Source organism: Gigantopelta aegis, chromosome 10, assembly GCF_016097555.1.
Source record: "Gigantopelta aegis isolate Gae_Host chromosome 10, Gae_host_genome, whole genome shotgun sequence".
Classification (NCBI taxonomy): Eukaryota; Metazoa; Mollusca; class Gastropoda; order Neomphalida; family Peltospiridae; genus Gigantopelta; species Gigantopelta aegis.
In genome coordinates, this window is record NC_054708.1 from 83,522,122 (window position 1) to 83,545,297 (window position 23,176).

Consider the following 23,176-nt stretch of genomic DNA (forward strand, 5'->3'; position numbering starts at 1 on the left):
GACTGCATCTGTTGCATCTGTTTCATATCATAATTCTAAAGAAATGTCTCAGAACATCTGCAAAGACGTCTTTGTAACGGCTACTCCTGCTGTTATTGCAGCACATTATCAAATATCCCGGTGCAGTATTTAAATATTACATTCATTGAAACCTATCCTAACAGTCATCTGTAATCAGCAGTACCTGACATAAGCTGCCACCTTTTTCTTGCCAAATGTTTTTAATGTAAATGCACTTGCAATAAGTGATTATGTGATTAAATATCTAAATTCACTCACAAATGGCTAAGATTCCCGTATTATGCGGCCACGAAATGTTTATTATTCCATAAAATGGTTACTTTAAACAACAGACAGAATGTGTTGTAAATAAGCAATTTCCACACCTTCACAGATACTTGTACCCATTTAATGTGCCATCTCTACAGTGTATCAATTACGAAAGTGTGACTGTCGAGTCATGTGTGTAGAGTGCCTTGATTCAGACATGGTTCAGGCATGTGCGACTGTGGAATGCATCAAATTGACCATGTTAGTGCTACTAATATTTATTTCTTTTAATAGAGAAACGCAGGGCTCGCAGAATGCGCTTAAGAACAGAATTGCATTACTATTCTGGTTCATGTGTTGACAACTCCACACTGGATGAAATCAAGGAAGACTTTGTAAATATTATGATTGAAATGCTTATTTGGGATAAAACCTGTTCGACATGCACCGTGGATAACGTCGTTGTGTTCTGTGGAGAGGGACAATCAAACACAATTATAGAAAGAAAGGTAAAACATTTTTTTTTTTTTTTTTTTTTACTCATACACATGCTTTTCTACTATTATAACAGACAAATAATTGGTGGGGTTTTTGTTTTTTTGTTTGGGGGTGGGGGGGGGGGGGGGGTATTATTTTTTTGGGCGGGGTTGTTTTGGTTTTTATTGTTGGTTTTTAAAAAGTCACATTTGTACGTCTAAGCACATATTATATGGAATTAAAATTGACTGGTTGGTAAAGTATCTGTATCATCGACTTCTAGATTTTACATACAATGTACAAAATCATACTTACGTGCGACTTATTTCTCTAGTATTGTTTTACGTTCATTTGTGATAGAAAACTACAATTTAATCCATACTTCACATTTTAATATCACAACACGCACGTTACATTGAGCTGCATTCGGCACAACTAAATTGGAGCACCCCTTAGTTGGAATGGTGATACGAAAGGGTCTTTTTATCAATTGCCAATAAAGATGTTATATTTTGTTGGTTACCCAGCCATGTCGGCATTAGGGGTAACGAAAAGGCAGATGTTGCTGCCAAGTCTGCTTTGAACATGCCCCGTGTCCGTGTCCCCTACAGTGATTTTAAATTTCATATAAAGCAATATATCTTTTCGACTTGGCAAGACGATTGGGACGATGCGGTTGCGAACAAGGAGTGTGATCATCTCAAGCCGACGAGAAATGATATATTTGGCAACAGAAATGTTTTGGAATCTTTTAAATTCCACCCAGAATTAATTGTAAAGTTTTAAAAACACTTTGACGTCTATACAAAGTTTTAAAATGTACTTACCTTGATTTTATGTATTGTATTATACTTTTCCCCCCACAGCTCCTTACACTGTGTTTTACATGAATATATATAAATATTTCCATATACTTACCATTTGTGACACCCAATAGCGGATATGTATTTTTGTGCTGGGATGTCGTTAAACAAACATTCATTCATTCATTCATTCGGCACAACTAGATTCCTGACTCGGTACATCGTAGCAAATCTTATGAAAACGTCGAGCACAAAACATAGCAAGTCGAGTGTCAGAATCTAGAATGGGCTGTGAGAGGCAGAAATGTTGCGAGCTGTATCTGAACCTGTCCATTTCCGTCAGTCGACCTCTAAAATTGCCATAGTGTAAAACGAAATTCTACTAGTGAATTTAATTGTTTACTTGTAGAGACACAGACAGTCATATCATGGGACTGGGTTGTTCCAATCGACGGTGACGATGTTTCAGCTATCGCTACAGCAGGTGGATTTTTGATGGATCTCGCAGATCGCATGTACAGCTTCGTTCAAAACAATGACAGTGCGATCAGTCTGACTGGACTTACTCAGACCTGATTTGTTTGTCTATTATCAGTCGCATCTGGGCTGCCCTCTAGGGTACTCTGAGAACTTGCCAAAAGGAACGTGTTGTAAGTTGTATTGTCATCAATATAATCACAGTATGGAGACAGTGGGCTTTTCCTGCAATCAATTAGTTCTCTATACTTCCGCAGTATATCTATATTAATAGTAACAAAACAAACTGGGTATACACGAACACACAAACACACCACACATATACGCACATACCACACACACACGCACAACAAATACACACACCATAAACACACGCACACACCACACACATATATATATATATATATATATATATATATATATAATACATGGCACACACGTTCACCACACACATATAATTGCACACATGTATACACACACAGCTTAAATGTTTGGTATTATCACTAGATTGCATTCTAAACACGGCTATGTTGGGTTGATTATAGTTTTAATTTTAGTCCTTAACATGTTGATATAAAATGTATTTGTTTTGTTTAAAACATTAAGTCACCATAGATTTGAACAGTACTATGCCCTACTGGTACGATGCATGACAAAACAAAATTCGTCTGCTCGATTTGTCCCACTGGGTTCTACCAAGACGAGGCTGGACAGTTTGAGTGTAAAACGTGTACCACGGCCGTGATCGCCGGCGCCAGGACTCGCGACAACTGTACTGGTAAGTCTGATTAGTAAATGTAATTTTGTGACGTCAATACTCCATCAAAACTGTACTGGTGATTTTCTCTTTAATTAATAAATGTTGTTTGGTGACTTCGTCACTCCATCAAAACATTACTAGTGAGTTGCTCTAATTTTATATGTACCTTTTGACATCATTACTTCACCACTTGCAAAGCAGTACCAGCATGTTTGTGATTAGTAGATGTTCTGAAGACAATCTTTTCGTTAAAACATATTGATTAATATTTGTAGTTTGATGACGCCATAGCTCCATCCAAACTGTACTGTGGTTAGAAAATGTATTATGGTGACGTCATTACGGCATCAAAACTATACTTGTGAATATGAACGACAAAATTGTAACACATGGTCAAAATAGGCATGCACTCATGAATCACTGTCATGATATCAGGCGTTCCCAAAAGGTGAGCATACCTTGCCCCACTGGTGGCACCCGAGTACTGCTCTAATTTTATATGTACTTTGGTGACATCATTACTTCACCAGTTAAGTAACCCGAGTACTGCCACCACAGCTGTCGTCCGTCACTTCGTCCAAAACAATTTTAAAATGTGCCAGACTTTCACCAAAGATAGGGAAATGTATGCTCAAGTTCAAAATATGTAAAAGCATCAACGATAATTTGTATCAGTGATACATCATATTTAGTAGATATAGCTCCAAAATATCTACCATACAACTTGTACCCAGGAGTCCCTGGACATCATAATCCTGGTGGAGCAACGTCTGTGCCAGAATGATATGACGCTTGAAATCTGCATACAAGGATCATGCCGTAAGGTATGTTAGAAGTTGTGATATGTAGGCACCAAAAACTGGAAAAGAGGTATATTACTTGACATAAAAGGGAAATGTGACTATTGGAAAATTGAAGTCAAACCTTTGTCAGATAGCTTAGTTTGGAGACCATTGCAGCTTGTAATCTCTATGCATAGATCGAGGAGAAAACTGACTTAATACATCCAGATATTTCTTATTTCTAACTCTTGTGGGAAAATCAATGTAAGGTTATCCGTAATCCTGCCGTTATTGAATAATACAAGGTCATCAATATAGCAGAAAGTAAAGTTAAACGTTGTCACGAACTGATAACTAAAAAGACCAACACACGCGAAGTTTAAAAAAAAATACAATTTATACACTAAACAAACAAAAATCCCCACTTACTCTACAACATACAAGCATACAAGCATACATCTATTCCGTTCATTCGCTTCCATTCAAATCCCAAAATACCCCCTATACTTTAATGCTAATCACAAACAAATTACACAACCCCTATAAAATCCACTACGTCAGTTAGTTCCTGTTAAGAACTTTTGGTTCTTAACAGTTCAAAACACATGTTCGGTTTCGCATCCTACACCGCGAAGTCGTCATCCACCACGACGAGTTGAGTTGTCATCCACCGCGACGACGTTTACGTTGTCATCCACCGCGACGACGATTATGTTGTCATCCACCGCGACGTTTACGTTGTGTCACCAATCTTCTATCATATGGGCCGATGTCGACCCACAGCGCTATGCACCCCTCCACTCGGGCATCAGACGGTCACTGTAATAGTATAACTCTCATCACAATTCTATACACATTTTATAACAATCTCTGGTAATGTTGTTATACACAATATTCAAACTGGACAAATAAACACACCTTATATTTGAAGTTACATCAACGGCGTATACACACAAAACGGCGTATACACACAAAACAATATGAATGTTTACTCACGGTTACTTCTAACCCAGATAACCTGCTCCGGTACTTTTCTTTCACCGACCTATGTAGTGCACGCTCTACTCTAATACTTTGACTACTTTTATACCTTGGGACTAACCCAACCTATTTTCCCATTGGCTAACCACTATCGGCAATGCAGCAAGATTGCCTCAAGCGATACGCCCGTGCAACCCAACCTTCCTGCTCAGTACTCCTTTACTTTGGGGAAATGTACATAATACACGCTAACAAAATAATGATAGACTTGCCACAAGTCCAAACCCACAATGTACATATTATACCTAAAAATATACATATAGACCTGCCTCTTGTCACAAGAGACCCACAACTACACAATTAATCTAGATCACAAACTTGACTTGTGACAAACGTTTTAATCAGTTTGCTTTGTTTTTATTTAACCAGTTTGTGATTAGTAAATATAGTTTGGTGACGTCACCACTCCATGAAAATTACTGGTAAGTCTTTGATTATTAAACATAGTTTGGTGACGTCATTATTTCGTGAAACCTAGTTTTTTTTTTATTATTAGTAAATATAGAATCCCACACTATGCTAAACGAATGTGGTATTTTATTTACTGCCCACCATCAAATAATGTACAATCTGACAAGTGCTCCCAACATTACTCATGCGAATGGACGCAGCTTACAGAAATAACCACATGCAAATGGACCACTTACCGAAATGACGTCATTTAGTAATGAATGCGCACCACCAGGTGCATACTGAAATTGTACAACACCCAAATATTCATCAAGTGAGTAATAAATGTAGTTTGGTGCCGTTATCAGTTTAGATAAAGGAGCGGATGTAAATATGCTGGGTTTGTAAAAACATATAGTGAATAGATATTAAAGGTAAAACGATTTGTAGGGTGCACCCTTAAAACACAACAATGGGTGCATGGTCTTAATAATTCAAATCCTTCTTAGGTCCATTAATTTTTAACAAATTGTATAACAGGGTTGAAAATTAACATGAAAACCATAGTCGCCAGCAGGGTCAGTTGAAGAAAAATCTTACTTGCCCTTCTCAAATTCATCTAGCCCTCCAATTTAACTGCACAGCAAAAATCAAAACTAGAATTTTCTTTGTTGAATAATAACCATGTATAATAATAACTATGTATATAGTTCGTTTGCGTAAAAAGGAAAATGATGAATTGGTATGTAACCTCATAACGAATGAAGTTAACATTCATATTAAAAACATATTATTAAGTTTTGAACCCATACCAACCCAAAAAACGTTTTTTGAAAAAGAAATCCATCATGAATAAAAATGGCACAGATTAAATATAATGTTTAATACACGAGTTAAGAAAAATACTGGAACAGCTAATTTATGCAGCTTGACGTGTCTCTGAAGTAATCAGTATTGCAGTATAAAGAGACTAAAACCATAAAAGGTAGTACTGCGCGTGTTTTAGTAAATTAGTCTGGGTGTGGCAGTCCTCTTTATGGCGATGCAAGAGGAATGAGCTCTCCAGTAAAGGATTTCCACGGGAGTGGCTGTCCACCTCTAGACAAGGCACTAGATAAAGATTGATGGAATCATCCACTATGTTCCCAAATATCCACACAATTTAATAAATTACTATGTTTTAATATGAATTGTATATTTACATGCCAATTAATGGACTTTTGGAATGATCCCTGTAGTAATGTAAACTTTCATTGTTAGTGTGCGTTAAAATTACAAGATAAATTTTGATTTTATCCGAGAATAAAATACTAGTAAGCTAATTACATAGGATGTATTGGTACCATAACATTTAATAATGTCAAAACATAGGTCTACTAGATAATTATGGCGTATCCAGTCCATTCCAATAAACCGACGACTTTTTAAAAACAAAACAAATTTCAAGTGTCTACAATACGTTTTGAGCTATCTTTGTTTACAACCCCAGACTGGTCAGTCCAATAATATCGTCTCCTGCCAGATCTCTAGTTCACGTCAGTCTTTTGTCACATTGGTCATTCGATTCAATTTCAGTGCGTTTTCTTTTTTTAACTGGTACCATACTCGTCAAACTCAAAAATCGATGGTCGCCCAACGGACTATCTTTGTAAAAAATTTAGTCACCCTTAGCCAATAAAGGTCGCCACGGGCGACTGCTAATCTTCAACCCTGCATAATCGAAAGCTGAATGGATAGTGATGCCGATTACAATCGATAACCAATATAACACTGTAATTCCCAGCACCAGGTACAACAGATATCAAAATCGTGTCTATGCACAAAGCAGAGTCAACGACTTCTAAGCAAAGTCGTTATTACTGTCATGATGGGTTAAAGTAGCAATAACTACATCTACACAATGCATATTCCATTGTTGTTGTTGTTGTATTCTATCCTCAGCTACTCGATTACTTGTAATGATTTTAATCAATCACAAAATCTCTGTCAAGGAGGAATTCACACATTTTGTTTTGAAAAACGTCTTGCTGAATTGAAATCTGCAGTTCAGAGTGGGAGAGAAATTAATACCATGTGCGCCACTCCTGTCACGAGCACCGACACACGAGAAAGGCTGATTTAACGTCTAATATGAATATATTCTTAATGGGGAAATCTAATAACCCGTTGGACTACTGGTTGTGGGAATCTAGCAGACCGAAGTGGACTTCTATAGGTAAAGAACTCCGGACTACCACTGAGGTCGAGCCCAGTGCATCTAGTTTAAACAAAAGAAATAAAAGAAGAACAAAACAAACAAACAAACAAACAAACAAACATTTCGGGTGGGCTGAGAGAGTAAAAGTATCAAGGTACAGTAATCTAGGGTTTTCTCAAAATGGTCAAAGATGCACATTTAAAGTGAAAGCCCTCCTACTGTGTATGTCTCGCTTCTTATCTTTGGGGTTAGTGCATTTGCCTTGTTCTGTTAACTCTTAATCTGAGTTGGTCATTTAATTCCGTCATTCAGGTTACTTCGAACAAAACAAGGACGACGAAACTGTTGTTAACAGGCGTGGATTTATGTGGGAACCTCAGGGGCACAAACCCGTGGGTTTTTTTTAAATAAATCAATTTTGTCATTATAATTTTTATGTACATCCTACGAATAGCATTAGTGTAATGCAGGCCCTAATTTTGTCGGCGAAATTAGCGTTTTCTTCGCCAAAAGTCGACTAAAGTCGCCGAGGTATTAGCAGTAGGGAGAAGTCGAAGTCGCTGTAAGATTTTGGACCTAATCCGATTTCAAAAACGAAATTACACAACAGATGTCAAGATCCTGACTTCTTTATTGCCATAGGTCACTTGACACTCAATGTTTTTCCTTTGGCGCCCGACTGTATCCTTGAGTAAATGTGAACCTGCCCATTAACAGGAAATGGTTTTTGCGCACGCGCATTTTAATGTGCGATTGATTTGATTTGATTAACCAATAACGTTTAGCAATTTTTGCTTTATGATTTTAACATCAACATTATGTAACTTGCTAGTATGATGGTTACATACTACCTCTCGCTGTGTGTAATGAAAATAATGCCATTTGTCATATCGCACGCTTTGTGCTCGTGATAGCGCAGATGCGTGCGCATTACGGATGGATTGAAACCTCATTTTCATGCAGTGAACTAACAGTATCCAAAAACTACACAAAGAATATCTAATGTTTACATGGATCTCCGTCCAGTCTTATCTGAAAACCAACGCCACGAAGCAGTGGGAAGGCTTAACGCCGGTCAAGTACCATATCACGTCTCCGACAACGTGTACATCCAACTGAGCAGGTGCGAGATCAACCACGTTCTTGTAGACCACATTCAACGTCCAAGAGAAGATCAATATTTAGTGACGTCATCTCGACGTCACAGATTTGAAAGTGCACCTCGTTTAGCCCGTACTTTACAAAATACCATAGACACTAGAGTTCATGCACAAACTCGATTACGTGCACGTCTCCCTGCCGTTCACGTTCTCCTGACGGCGTGGCACATTCAAGAACGTTTGAGATGGGCCCAAATTAATCAACATTGGCTTCTCAGACAATAGGATCAGACGTTATTCACGGATGAATCCGGGTTTTGTGTTCAATTTGCGGATGGTAGGCGTCGTGTGTGGAGGAGACGGGGAGAACGGTATGACGCAAACAACGTCATTCAGCGGTATGGCGGTGGCAGCATCATGGTTTGGGCTGCCATAGATGGGTGCTGGAAAAAGAGATATCGTTTTCATTCATGGAAACATGAATGCTCAACGTTATTGCGACGATATCATCACACCAGTAGTTATTGCATCAGCATCCTGTTGTTGCGACAGGAAAAGGCCCGACCGCATACCGCTAGGCTCACCACTAATTTTCTTCAGAGGAACCACATACAGGTGTTAAACTGGCCACCAAAGTCCCATGACTTATTCCTAATAGAACATGCGTGGGACCTACTGGGTCGTAGGGTACGTGAAAACCATCCCCATATCCTGAACGTCTGTGACCTTGAACTTGCTCTGGATCAGGAATGGAATGCTATTGCAGTTCCTGAGATCAGTGGTCTCATTAGAAGCATGCGACAACGGTGTACTACTGTCGTCAATGCCGCTGATGCACACACACATTATTGATAATGTCTCAATATTTTGGTAGATGTACCCCACCGTTACATCAGTTGACGTTAAAGTGACGACGTTGACACTGACAACAAAGTACTGCTGGTCATATTCACGAATGTTGTATCAATGGAAGAATGTATATAAATAAATTCAACATTCAACATTCTACGCAATTGTTAAACTTTTTTGGCACAGTATATATAATTCAGTGTTACGGTACTACTTGAATATTATGTTCAACATGGTTCGTGAAACTACAACTTGATTAAACATTAAATGTTTTAGTCTTTTCTTTTTAAAACAGAAGTCTGCGCTGCTGGTCATTTCTCCAGTAATGGTGTCATACCTTGTGACGGTTGTCCAATTGGACAATATCAGCCGAATTCCGGATCAAAGAACTGTCTGTCATGCGACTATGGCACCACGACCACTAACACTGCTACAACTGATCCTGACGCCTGTCAGGGTAAGAATTTAAAGACTTTTGGCTCGAATTATACATACATCTGGACCCATATTCACAAAACATCATAAGTCTAGTTTTAAACGTAAACGTAAATCTACGACTGAAGAACTATTCACGAAACAACGTAAACGTAAGCTAAGTGTAGTGTGCCTCTGGTTACAGCTAAGGCTGCACATACGTCGTGTACATAAAGTCAAGCACAATCGCCGTTATTTACTATTATTTGCGGTAAAAGGCGGTATTTAAATAATTGAAGCAGTTTGCGATGGCGAACGCCCACGGATTGAACATATTTTTGTGTGTGATCGAACGGTTGTTTTAGACTCGGCCACATTTTTCCTGAGTTCTCTTTTCCTTTTTAAGAATGTCCTAAAGTTTGTACCAAAACGCAGATTCTCACCAATACCAAAATGCTATGGTTCGCCCTTCGCGATGTTGTTGTAGCAGCTGACAAATGAAATTGCGTTTTGCGCATTTGTTATTTACCCGGAAGCCATCGTTTTTTTTTTTTTTTTTTAATTTCTCCCGTGAGAGAATTACATTCGTGGATTTATGTCCACTTAAATTACGTTTACGATTATGGCCGTCTTTGAGAATAAGGTGCTTCTTGCACGTAAACGTAAATCTACAGCAGACTTAAGTGCTAGTCGTAGACGTAACTTTATACCTTTTTGTGAAATCTGGGTCAAGGACACTAATATGGTTATTATGGTCAACACTATATATTGCGGAATCGATGAGACATTTTGCTACATTGATATTGCAGTGCACTCACGTAACATTGATCAGCTTCGGTACCAAGTGCTTTTAAAAGAGTATCCAGTGGTTTAATTTTCAAACACAGAAAGAAACTTATTAACAATATAAAAATAAAAAAATCATCTGATTGGTTTTTATTTTTGGATTCTGTCTTGAGAAAAATTGTCTTAAAAACCTACACCACAACATAATTCTATGGTGCAAATACATTTTAATACAAATACTTTTATATCAATATCAGTGAAATACACTGTTCTGCTGTGATTAGTTTGAACATAACGTCACATTGACAAACAGTTTCTTGACAGAATTCGACATGAGAGTCGAGGGTCCTGCACTGGTATCATCTACTGGTTCTCTTCAAAACAGTACTGATGACTTCACTATTACCACGTGGTTTACTACTGGCGCTGAAGCAAGTCTAGGAATCAAACAGTCTGATGGAAGTTTCCCATTCCAGCTATTCATTGAGCAGAATCTGACCCTGAACGTGTCGGGGTAAGTGGTGGGATGTTTGCAAACAAAATGGTAAATTCAAGAGTACAAATCATAAATTCAAAACTGCAACAGAACAGAACAGAACAGAACAGAACTTTATTACACTCGTGGCCATCGTTCGATGGCATCAGAGGAATACATAAACAACATAGCATAAACAACATCAAGATGACAATATCTGAATAAAAATGAATAAAACATATATACACAATAGAAGTCTTAGGAGGAGCAGAATTGTTTGTTAATAATAACAATAAATTTACACAATTTCTTAAGGGTGCCAATATTTTTACAACTGAACAGCTTTTTAAATTTATATATATTGGTCTATTTATGTAGTACTTTTAAATATATTTAGCTCTTTCCGCTGTAAATTTTGCACAGATAAATAAATAAAGCTGTGGACTTTAATATATTATCAAGGTAGCACTTTATTAACACTGAGGAATGGCTCTAAGTGGTTGCTGTGGATTAGCTCTCATCCCACAAGCAGGAAGTGTGGAAAGCCCAGTGTTTACTGAGTGACTATAACGAATGCACTTCCTAGTGCCGTCTTGGCTGGATGGCTCTTTCTGACGATTCCCATATATGTAATACATGTTGGTGTATTCATTTAGTGTTGGCATTCATTTGTAGGTGGGGAGGGACGTAGCCCAGTGGTAGAGCGCTCGTTTGATGCGCGGTTGGTTTGGGATCGATCCCCGTCGGTGGGCCCATTGGGCTATTTCTCGTTCCATCCAGTGCACCACGACTGGTATTTCAAATGCCGTGGTATGTGCTATCCTGTCTGTGGGATTGTGCATATAAAAGATCCTTTGCTACTAATGGAGAAATACAGCGGGTTTACATTCTAAATTACCATATGTTTGACATCCAATAACTGATGATTAATAATTAATGTGTTCTAGTGGAAGGAAGGAAATGTTTTATTTAACGACGCACTCAACATATTTTATTGTCGGTTATATAGCGTCGGACATATGGTTAAGGACCACACAGATATTGAGAGAGGGAACCTATGTCGCCACGTCAGGGCTACTGTTTTCGATTAACAGCAAGAGATATTTTATATGCACCATCTCACAGACAGGATAGTACATATCCACGGCCTTTATTACACCATTTGTGGAGCACTGGCTGGATCGAGAAATAGCCCAATGGGTCCACCGACGGGGATCGATCCTAGACCGACCGCGCATCAAGCGAACTCTTTACCACTGGGCTACGTCCCGCCCCTTAATAGTGTCGTTAAACAAAACAAAATTCATTTGTAGGTTGTTCCCTCTACTTAACTGCATCCGGTCCTCAAATCATCACAACAAAATTGTTAATGGGGTTACGATTTCGACACATTGATTAAATTCGTGATTGTTTTCTTTACAGATTAAACAGTACTCTTGAATCTAGATATTAAAGATTCAAAAACGCAAGTCGCAATGTAATTTAAACTTGTTTTTATTTACCTCACAATTACAGAAATGAAACCACCGATTTTGAGTTGCCCACATCAAGCTGGATTCATCTAACAGTCGTGCACGCAAATAAAACAGTGACAGTGTATACACACGGAAAAGTGGCTTTATCCAAAACGCTGACATCTGTTTCTACACCAGCAATTAGTTGTGGTTCTCGCCTGGAACTCGGTGTGCAGTCAGATAGCGGTATGTAGACGTTATATATTGTATGTGTTACTTCAATATTAGTGTAGAGGCTGACACTGGTATTTAGTACTGAAAGATATATGTATGTATGTATGTATGTATATGTATATGTATATGTATGGGACCATTTTCGGACAATGTCCGAATTTAGCCCACCTTTTTCGTGTACATCGATGAAACTAGAAGCTACTTTTGTCCATAAATATCACGTTGTCAAAGTTATTGTGACGATGGGCGATGCACCAGTCCTCTTTTCCGTTTATGCTCATCTGTCATGAGCGGTATCTTTTGTGGTACACATTTAAAATATTCACTTCCACGCACATTCATCGGCAATTTGTTGTGCTAACCAATTCAGATGATTGGCGGCCAACTATGTCTGCTGTCGCTAACGTCAAAGATTCTCGTGCGTCCAGATCCCGGGCATCGTAACTCGCTTTTTCATTCTCGAAATTTCTTCAAATTATTATCGATGGGCAGAAAAATTATTACATAATTCATATAAATTAGAATAAGAGTATTAAGAATTAAAAACAATTTGTATTGACGTCTTTTAAATCAAATGCGTTTGTGGGTAGGCCCACTTTTCTTTTGCAAGCTATTTTTAAAAATGACATTTTCAACGATAATTGAACGGGCTATTACATTTAACAAATTTATTTAGATAATTTTATCTTTAAATATTAATTATTAAGACAAAGTATTTTAAAATATATTTATTTGATTTAAAGTATAATGAAATAACAAAGTCACTATATATATTTTTTATTTGCATGCCCCAAACCTAGTAGAACTATATATCAGGATTATCAGGACTACATATTATTAAATCTAACACCGACAATGAGTCTGATATAAAGATGACGTGTTATACCTGCAAGACATTTCTGCCTTATTCATGAAATACGCGGATAATCTGTTGTGGGCCATTTACAAAATTAGTAAAGTTTGCGTATCCAAACACGTAGTTCATGAAAAACACCCAAAAAAAAGAAAAAGAAAAAAAAAAAAAGATGAAAGAAAGAAAGAAAGAAAGAAAGAAAAAGAATGAATGATGTTTTTGTTAAAGAAAACCCAACCCAAAACACCTGTATGACTAAGCCCTGCAGCTGTGTGTTTAGGATGATATTTCTGACACTGTCCTGATAGTTTTGATACAGGGGCTTTGGAAGTGTTTGTTAAAAATTCCGTGATGAGGGACCTGTGCATCCCTGCTTGAGGACGAAAATGTACGTTTTTAATGGGCTAATATATTAATAAAGACAGAAAATATTGCTTGTGACCCACCGCGAGAGAATGCTCCGTTATTAGAAATTGTTCCCCTCACTCCTGATATCGTTCAAACGGGCCTGAAATCCATGCATGTTTACTTACCTACATATTATAAAATGGATATTAGAGAAAAGAACCTTATTTATTGATAATGGATACTTTGTAATAGAGAGCAGACAAAACATCACAATTTATTTTAATGTTCTGAACAGTGTTTCTAGGTGAAAAACGTAATTTCTGAAAAGTACAGTTTTTATTAACTAGACACACAAGGCCCGAAGTATTGTTTTTTCTGTCTGAAAGTAGTAATCTAGATATACATTCTAAATGACCTAAATATTCCAGGTTGTAAAATCATATGTAACATTTATATGTTTCGGCTGTAAGTTTTGCTTCTAGTAAGTAGTCTTGAGCACTTCCCAACCAAGATAAAAGTTTCTGCCTAGTCGCTAAGGTTAAATTTCATTTGTATCAAGTCCGTGTATTCTTGTATCCTTGCAAAGAATATAAGATCTTCTAACGTATGATTTCTTGTATGGTTGACATGAAACGGTGTGCTCTTTACATTAATGTTTACACTAAAATCTAAAGTACCTACGATGTCAGCAAATCGTTTTTACTATCGAATGAATGAATGTATGAATGTTTAACGACACCCCAGCACGAAAAATACATCGGCTATTGGGTGTCAAACTATGGTAATGCAAATAAATAAAGTGATGATCAACATCAATATAAAAATTCAAGACAAACAAAAACAGTGTAAAGAACTGTGCAAAAACACAAATATCACAGAATTTTACGGATACTGAATTTTACTCAAAACTTCAATTTTGTGCTGTATTCGCCATTCAAAAAGAGAATGTTACACCCCTGCACCACGGTGAGGTTACAGCACACGCAGGGGTTTTTACTATCGTCAACCGTATATATATATATATATATATATATATATATATATATATATATATATATATATATATATATATATATATATACACTACTCAAAAGAATTTAAGGGTCAAAAAGTTATAACCAAATAAGTTTCAGAGTGTATTAGATTGATGATGTAAACTACACCAAAATGTTTATTTATTGTTCCATATTTACAAGAAAGTCACATGACATGCTGTCAAAGTTGAAGGTTGTCAAACATGGATTTTACACATTAGAACATTCGTTTAATAGTGTGTGAATCCATCCCTGGCGCGAATACACTCGACACATCGTTGCCTCATGCTGTTGATCAGACGTCTGAAGAACTCTTGGGGAATGGCCTGCCACTCTGCCATAAGAAGTTGACCCAGATCATGAAGGTTGGCCGGAGGGGCATGGTTATCCCGAACTCTCCTGCCTAATTCGTCCCAGGCGTGCTCTATTGGGGCCAAGTCAGGCGAATATGCTGGCCAATCCATCCTGGCGATACCTTGTTGTCTGAGAAAGTCCGTTACCACCCTGGCGCGGTGAGGTCTGGCATTGTCATCCTGCAGAACTGCCCCGCCGCCAATCTGCTGAAGGCCTGGGAGAACCAACGGCCGGATAATCTCATTCAGATAGCGGATTCCATTCAGATTGCCATCCACCACATAGAGGGGGGTCCTGTGGTGGATAGAGATGCCGCCCCACACCATGACGCTGCCACCACCGAACCGGTGACGTTGTCTAACGTTAACGTCAGCGAAGCGCTCCCCAGGACGTCTGTAGACACGAACCCGACCGTCGTTGAACTGGAGACTAAACCTGGACTCATCAGTGAACATCGCTCACCCCACTGAACACGTTGCCACCGCAGATGAAGTGTGCACCAGTGACGTCTGGCCGTTCTGTGACGTGGTAGGAGTGGTGGTCGAACAGCCTGGCGACGGCAGTGTAGATTATTGGCTCTGAGACGATTGCGTATGGTTTGATCAGACACTCGAGTTCCAGTCGCAGTCCGCAGATTGTCACGTAATCGGCGTGCAGTGGTTGTGCGTTGACGTAGAGCCATATTGGTGATGTAGCGGTCCTCTATTTATAGTGCTTCGGGGTCTTCTCGAACGTGGACGATTTCGAACAGAATTCGTTGCTTGGTACCGTTGCCACAGTCGGCCAACGACACTCTGACTGACACCAAGTCTCAGAGCAACATTTCTTTGCGTATTGCCATCCTGAAGCCAAGCAATAGCCCTTCCTCGATCTTCGATAGTCAGTTAAAGTCGTACCATTGTAAAATTTGGAGTGTGCACCGTACACGAACGCAAGCTCCAATTATACGGAAATTCAGCATTGGGAACATGGAATACACGTGCAAAGCGTGCAAATGAAGCGCTTTGTGAAAAAGCAAGTTATGGGCACTTAGCAGACCTTTCGCTTTCGCCCTAATTTACGTGCAAATGTAAGCATGTTTTCGCCATTAGAACTAGTCGACAGTGTCAATGACAGTGGATTTTAATTCATTTATGGGTTGCTTAGACCCACTTTCGTCAAAATGGAACAATACCATGCGTGACATTATGGTCTAGCTAATATAATTGACATTCAGAAAATAATGTCGAAAATATCGTCTGACCCTTAAATTCTTTTGAGTAGTATATATATATATATATATATATATATATATATATATATATATATATATATCCGTGTACACTGTTCAAGTCTGTACTGACTGTACACAAAGGACTTCCCATTCTGAATCAGAATCATATGGTGGTCTCGCCTATTTAAGTTTACCGAATATTATGTCAAATACATGAGTTTTCAGGCGCCAATATTGTACAATATTAAAGAAAAATGGTCCATCTGCTAACGGACAAAACTGAGTTTGACCATTAAGATGAACGTTAGGTGCTAGGCTCTTCCTAACTACAAGTCCACTGCAACCAATATTCTTTAAAATAAGGATATGTATAGGATGGCAGTACTCCAACATGATATTGCTGATTACAAGCTGAACTCCGCCTTGGTTTTGTACGTCTCATTATATCACCCATATTTACAGTTGTGTTGAGTTGGTAACAATACCTGTACCACAAGTATAACAATTGTAATTCTGGCAACCTTCCTCTATTCTCACTTTGTCTAAAATAATTTGTTTATGCTTCTAACCGTCAACTTTCCTTAATATCTTATTGTGTTACTATCCTGTACAGGTCCGTATCTACCCTAAAGTAAGTGGGGGGTGATAGTAGAAAAAGAATCAGGTTTACAGGTGCAAGGTTTCTGCCAGAGGGTACGAAGGGTAAAACTGCGTATCCTAAAATCAAGAAAATTCATGGATATAATTCAAAAATAATTTTTAGAAAGATTATAGTAAAAGAATTACTATTTAAAATTTGTAAAAGTACATTATCTAATTTCAAAAGATTTCAAGTTCATAACTATCTAGTACGGGTAGTCATGATCTGTTTTGTTTTTATTACCTGCCCTCAAATTATTTCCTGGCAAAAAGCCTGAGGTAGACAAAAAAAGGCTCTTTTAACCTAAACATGATACTTGATTTTCGTATGTTTAGGGTTTGCAACAGCCACCTTAACCCATACTAGTTACGATTAATTAATCAATGTCCTCAAGTGGTGTAGTTAAACAAAACAAACTTTAACTCTTACATAAATTATTCAATACTGAGATAGGTTCAGCTAAATGTCCTTTTAGTGTATTTAAACACGTTTACTAAATTGTATTTGGACATATTCATGACAATGTTTTGTGTGACGGACGTACATACCAAAATGATGTATGTCTGTCATACACTTTGTGAACCTCTGTGTATAATTACTTCGAAATGTATATATCTGCATATTGCTTTTATGAGAGTTTTATTTATAATATAAAACTATGAACAGGTGTGGTTTCTCCTTTGTTCTTAACCGCCCCCCCCCCCCCCCCCCCCCCCCCCCACCCTCCCAACTTTTTATAACATTTTGTGACGGACGTTAATGAGGTCATGTCGGAAAGGCCTGTACATCCACCAAGAATGATCAAAATGTGAAAAATGTTATTCATAATATTTCATGCATACCTGCTTAATTCATGTTTTTAAAGATAACAATAATTATATTGCTTTTACTTTAAAAATGAAATTTGAATGTCTGGTCCCTGTTTTGTGACATTCATCATTCTTTTGGGTACCCCATGTTTCCGTTCACAAATGTGACAATGAAATATATATTTTTATAAAGCTTTATAGATTATTAAACCTGAATATTATAGCTTTTAAACGATACTAATTATTGAAGTTTAAACCAGCATTCATAAATTGAGTATGAGGTTGACCTTTTCCGATTGAACTCCACTTTCGTATAAATCAAGGAGACGTTTTCAACTGGTGTTCAAGTGAAGCTGAGCTACGAATTTAGCAAAAGTAGTGTAATAGGAATGCAGGCACAATCATAATTTCATTTCGTTTAAATACTTTAAAGTGCTTGTAAACAGTGTCAATTTCCATTACAAATGTCAGGCCTAAATACTTAACTATTTGTCATAAAGGTAATCATCCATTTTCTTTTGATTATTAGTTTAGATGTTATGACTAATACGGAAAGGCATAATCAAAAAGAAACGTTCCTTCGCGCCTTTTATACTTTTCGCATGATGTTATCGAACCAATCGCGTTACGTAATTTGGCTTGATGATACGCCAGATCGGATCTATTTCACAAAGAAAATGCTAAATAACCAGGGGCCTAATTCACTAAACTCTCGTAACGACTTACAAAGAGGATGTTTTGTTGTCTAGCAGAGCCTAAGAGACCTTTGTGAATTAAGCCCCTGATAAATAACGGATCCAGAATCTGCTATTATACAGTATTGATGTACACATTACTTCCCAAAAATCAAGTAGGTATTGGCTGTACAATTTATAGGACTTCCATCGAGTCAGCCGTTCGACTTGCTTCGAACATTTACGTTTATTGCTACTTGTGTTTGTGTTTTTTCATACAGGCAAACTCTGCCCCAAACGGAATTAGTGGGGCACAGCAATACTTAATATTATACAACAATTCATTTTACGATACAAGTCAACGTAAAACAATGCCCCATTATTTTGTGGAAATGTATCCAAAAGCGGTGCTATAACAATAAGACTACCAAGTCCACCACAGGACCCCCCTCTATGTGGTGGATAGCAATCTGAATGGAATCCGCTATCTGAATGAGATTATCCGGCCGTTGGTTCTCCAAGGCCTTCAGCAGATTGGCGGCGGGGCAGTTCTGCAGGATGACAATGCAAGACCCCACCGCGCCAGGGTGGTAACGGAGTTTCTCAGACAACAAGGTATCGCCAGGATGGATTGGCCAGCATATTCGCCTGACTTGGCCCCAATAGAGCTCGCCTGGAACGAATTAGGCAGGAGAGTTCGGGATAACCATGCCCCTCCGCCCAACCTTCATGATCTGGGTCAACTTCTTATGGCAGAGTGGCAGGCCATTCCCCAAGAGTTCTTCAGACGTCTGATCAACAGCATGAGGCAACGATGTGTCGAGTGTATTCGCGCCAGGGGTGGATTCACACACTATTAAACGAATGTTCTAATGTGTAAAATCCATGTTTGACAACCTTCAACTTTGACAGCATGTCATGCGACTTTCTTGTATACAGTGACGTTTATTTGTGGTTTTTTGTAAATATGGAACAATAAATAAAAAAGTTCGTGTAGTTTACATCATCAATCTAATACATTCTGAAACTTATTTGGTTATAAATTTTTGACCCTTAAATTCTTTTGAGTATTATATATAAAATTCCTTTCTAGACGAAAAAAAAAACCGTGATGGTATAGCCATAAAATCTGTTTATACTAGTATACAATCCAGAGTTTATTACTGCACTTTTCCCCGTTTTTTCAATTTTGAAATAGACCAACAAGTTCGCCTATTGCAAAAATAGTCTGGACCGATATTTTAAGAATTTGTATGCTCCCGAATAACGTTATAGAAGGCGAAGTGTAATTGGTCGATATTTAAATTGTTATTTATAGATGAAATGTCACCTGGACATGGGAGTCCATGCAATGCTGTTAGATCTACTGGCGAGACCAGTAGCGCTAATTTTAATCAGGTTGTCGAAATACCGTCTTATGAGGTAAAATAAATTTGCTCTCAGCTAGTAAAGTGTCAAAATCGACTGTTTGCTATTAACATGTTTATCACGTGATTTCTTACATTACTATAAATAGTAACGATAATTAATGGACACACTAGTAGGGTCCATTACAATATATATATATATATATATATATATATATATATATATATATATATATACATACATACATACATACATACATACATATACATATATATATATATATATATATATATATATATATATATATATATATATATATATTCCGATAGATGTGTGTATGTGCATGTGTTTAATTCATTAAGAGTATGACATTGCTTTCAGTTATGACTTGTCTGCTAGTGACATCCGGACTCTGGCTAGTTGTTGTGGAAGTCTGTTATTGACCTCACAAGTGGTGATTCAGACCAGTCTGTTCGGGTCATGACACCGTCTACTTGTGATGGTAAATATTTCGTTTGTCTGATGAGATGATACGAGTTATGGTTCACAATTTCACAAATGATCGTCAGTTTATGTTTGCGACGAGCAGTTATATTCATTTATACGACATTGTGTTTGACATGAATTTGATGCAGAAAATGACATCTTTATGGAAGATGCAGCATTGTAAGAACGAAAGAAAATTAAATACGTATATCTTAAACTATACTTGTAGTACGTTAAAGAGACTTTCCTGAGTTTGCTGCATTGTAAGATGTTTCCGACTGATAAAATATTTCTACGATTAAACTTACATATTAAATATATTTTCTTGTTTAGAATATCAGTGTGTATATTCAATGTGTTTCTGATCGTCTTTATATATATATATATATTTTCTTTTCTTTTTTTTTCTTTTTTTTTTTCTTAATATTTTTAAGAAACCCAAACTGGATTTTGTCTTCAAATAATTTCGTACGTACGAAAAAGAAAAAAAAGGAAATGAGATGAAATTTAACCTAGTACAAATATTAGAACGATCAGAAACACGTATAATATACAGCCACTAATATTTTATGCAGAAAAATATACACTGATGGAAAGAAATAAAGGATCACACAGACAGCAACAAGAAATAATGACTGCATCAACAAGCAGTTCATATTGTCAGAAGTTGACTGGGAACATATAGGCAGCTCATTCAACACTACAGACATTCAATCGCACATTACAACTTGGTATGAAATACAGCCATAACTATGCTAGCAGTGAATTACATTTGGTCTACAATTCAATGTGTTCCCTTATTTCTTTCCATCAGTATATTTGATATGTAATTACAATCGTTAAAAATCTTTGTTAGTCGATAATGTCTTCAAAATTGCAGCAAACTCAAGAATGTCTTTTTAATAGCAATAAGAATTGTGATTTAGTGGTAGGTTTACATTTATGTGCAAAATCATGTTTACGATGTTTTGTTTTACGTAAGTAGTGATATTTAATATTACGCAATCTGTGATAAGCGTAATACGTTTTTAACTATTAGGTTTGATTTTAAAAAGAAAGTAAATACGGTATACAATATGTTGACTTGTAGAATTGTTAAATCTTTGAAATTATTGGAAATATTACATGATGTAACCCATTCTTCAAGTAATGAAAGTGGTTTGCTTTAAAGGGACATTCCTGAATTTGCTGCACTTTTTAAGATGTTATCGACTAACAGAGACTTTTTAACGATTGTAATTACATATCAAATACATCTTTTCTGCATATATTTTTTTTTTCGTACGTACGAAATTATTTGAAGACAAAATCCAGTTTGGGCTTCTTACAAATATTAAAGGGACATTCCTGAGTTTGCTGCAATGTTTACGGTGTTATCGACTAACAGATACTTTTCAACGATTGTAATTACATATCAAATATATTTTTCTGCATAAAATATTAGTGGCTGTATATTAAACGTGTTTGTGATCGTTCTAACATTTGTACTAGGTTAAATTTTATTTTATTTCGTAAAATTTAGTTTTTCCGTACGTACGAAATTATTTGAAGACAAAGTCCAGTTTGGGCTTCTTACAAATATTGAGATGACCAGAAACACATTGAATATGCAGACACTGATATTCTAGACAAGAAAATGTATTTAATATGTAACTTTAATCGTAGAACTATTTTATCAGTCGGAAATATCTTACAATGCCGCAAACTCGGGAATGTCCCTTTAAGGCGACCAGAAACACATTGAATATACAGACACTGATATTTTAAACAAGAAAATATATTTAATAAGTAAGTTTAATCGTAGAAATGTTTTATTAGTCGGAAAAATCTTACAATGCAGTAAACTCAGGAATGTCCCATTAATGTTAGTCTGTGTACTATAACGATATATCTATAAAGTACAACGTATATTACCTTACAGCTGTTGACGAATGCCAGCAGAACTCGCCTTGTAACGGACACACCTGTGTAAACATGCCAGGTAGCTACAGGTGTGAATGCCAAGGCGGATATTCCGGGTCAGACTATTGTGCTGACACCAAATGTGAAGATGGAAAGTGTGAGAACAGAACGAACGACTATGTCTGTAACTGTATTGACGGATTTAAAGGCCAGTTTTGTGACGAGCAAATAGGTAATATTCCTTATACAATTTTAACCGTTTCCAAACTGAAGGAACGAACATGGTAAATGTTCCATGTGAACTATGTCCCATATCGCCGTTTGTCCTGTTCTATTAACTTTAGTATAAAATTTGCATAGGCACACGTCATTATCCAGCATTTTCTTTATGATGTGTAAAAAATTGCAAATAGTTTTGTATAAAGGTATTTTTGTACAGACAATACAGGCATTGCTTCATACCAAGATGAACATAAAAGAAATAATAGACAATTATTATAATTAAATTTAAAACATTTTTACTAATGATAACCTTAAAAGTTCGTATGTTATTTGGAATTATTTTTGGTCCATAAACAATAACGCTCAAGACAAAGTACCAAAATAAAATGACGTCATCAGATATTATGACGTTCCCTGACGAAGTAATTTTTACGTTCATCGAGAATTGATCAAACTCTCGTTGCTACGGCTGGACAAATGGGGTGACGTTATATTTTAATGAATGAAACGGAAATTCATGTATCATAGATTATATTCAGTAATATATCGCTCCTTTTTATATGGACACAACTCTGTAAATTTCCACCGAATTCTGTCTTGTGCAGATTTGTGTTGTATATCCAGTCTTGGTAGTGGCTATCCTGCTGAAGGCGTATGAAGAATGAGTCATTGTCCTGATACGTGGCAGTCCTCCTAATAGCAAAACACATGGCAGTGACTCGTGGGAGCCGTCATCCTATTGTCATTATATTAATTTTTAATTT

The 23,176-nt window shown here is 37.0% G+C and overlaps 1 protein-coding gene across 1 annotated transcript; it reads left to right on the plus strand.

Moving 5' to 3' along the window:
- Nucleotides 1–2,672: 2,672 nt before the first annotated feature.
- LOC121383863 (sushi, von Willebrand factor type A, EGF and pentraxin domain-containing protein 1-like) lies at nucleotides 2,673–23,077 on the plus strand. Its single transcript, XM_041513960.1, has 6 exons — nucleotides 2,673–2,805; nucleotides 9,442–9,603; nucleotides 10,671–10,860; nucleotides 12,337–12,521; nucleotides 22,210–22,422; nucleotides 23,037–23,077. Exons 1-6 carry the CDS (start codon nucleotides 2,673–2,675, stop codon nucleotides 23,075–23,077), a joined length of 924 nt encoding a protein of 307 aa, XP_041369894.1.
- Nucleotides 23,078–23,176: the final 99 nt, after the last annotated feature.

Bases quoted from the DNA above. Each gene is read 5' to 3' on its own strand.
- LOC121383863 (XM_041513960.1), top strand. From the start codon at position 2,673: ATGCATGACAAAACAAAATTCGTCTGCTCGATTTGTCCCACTGGGTTC. The intron at 10,861-12,336 runs GTAAGTGGTGGG...TCACAATTACAG, and splicing joins CTGACCCTGAACGTGTCGGG to AAATGAAACCACCGATTTTG. The intron at 12,522-22,209 runs GTATGTAGACGT...ATTACCTTACAG, and splicing joins CGGTGTGCAGTCAGATAGCG to CTGTTGACGAATGCCAGCAG.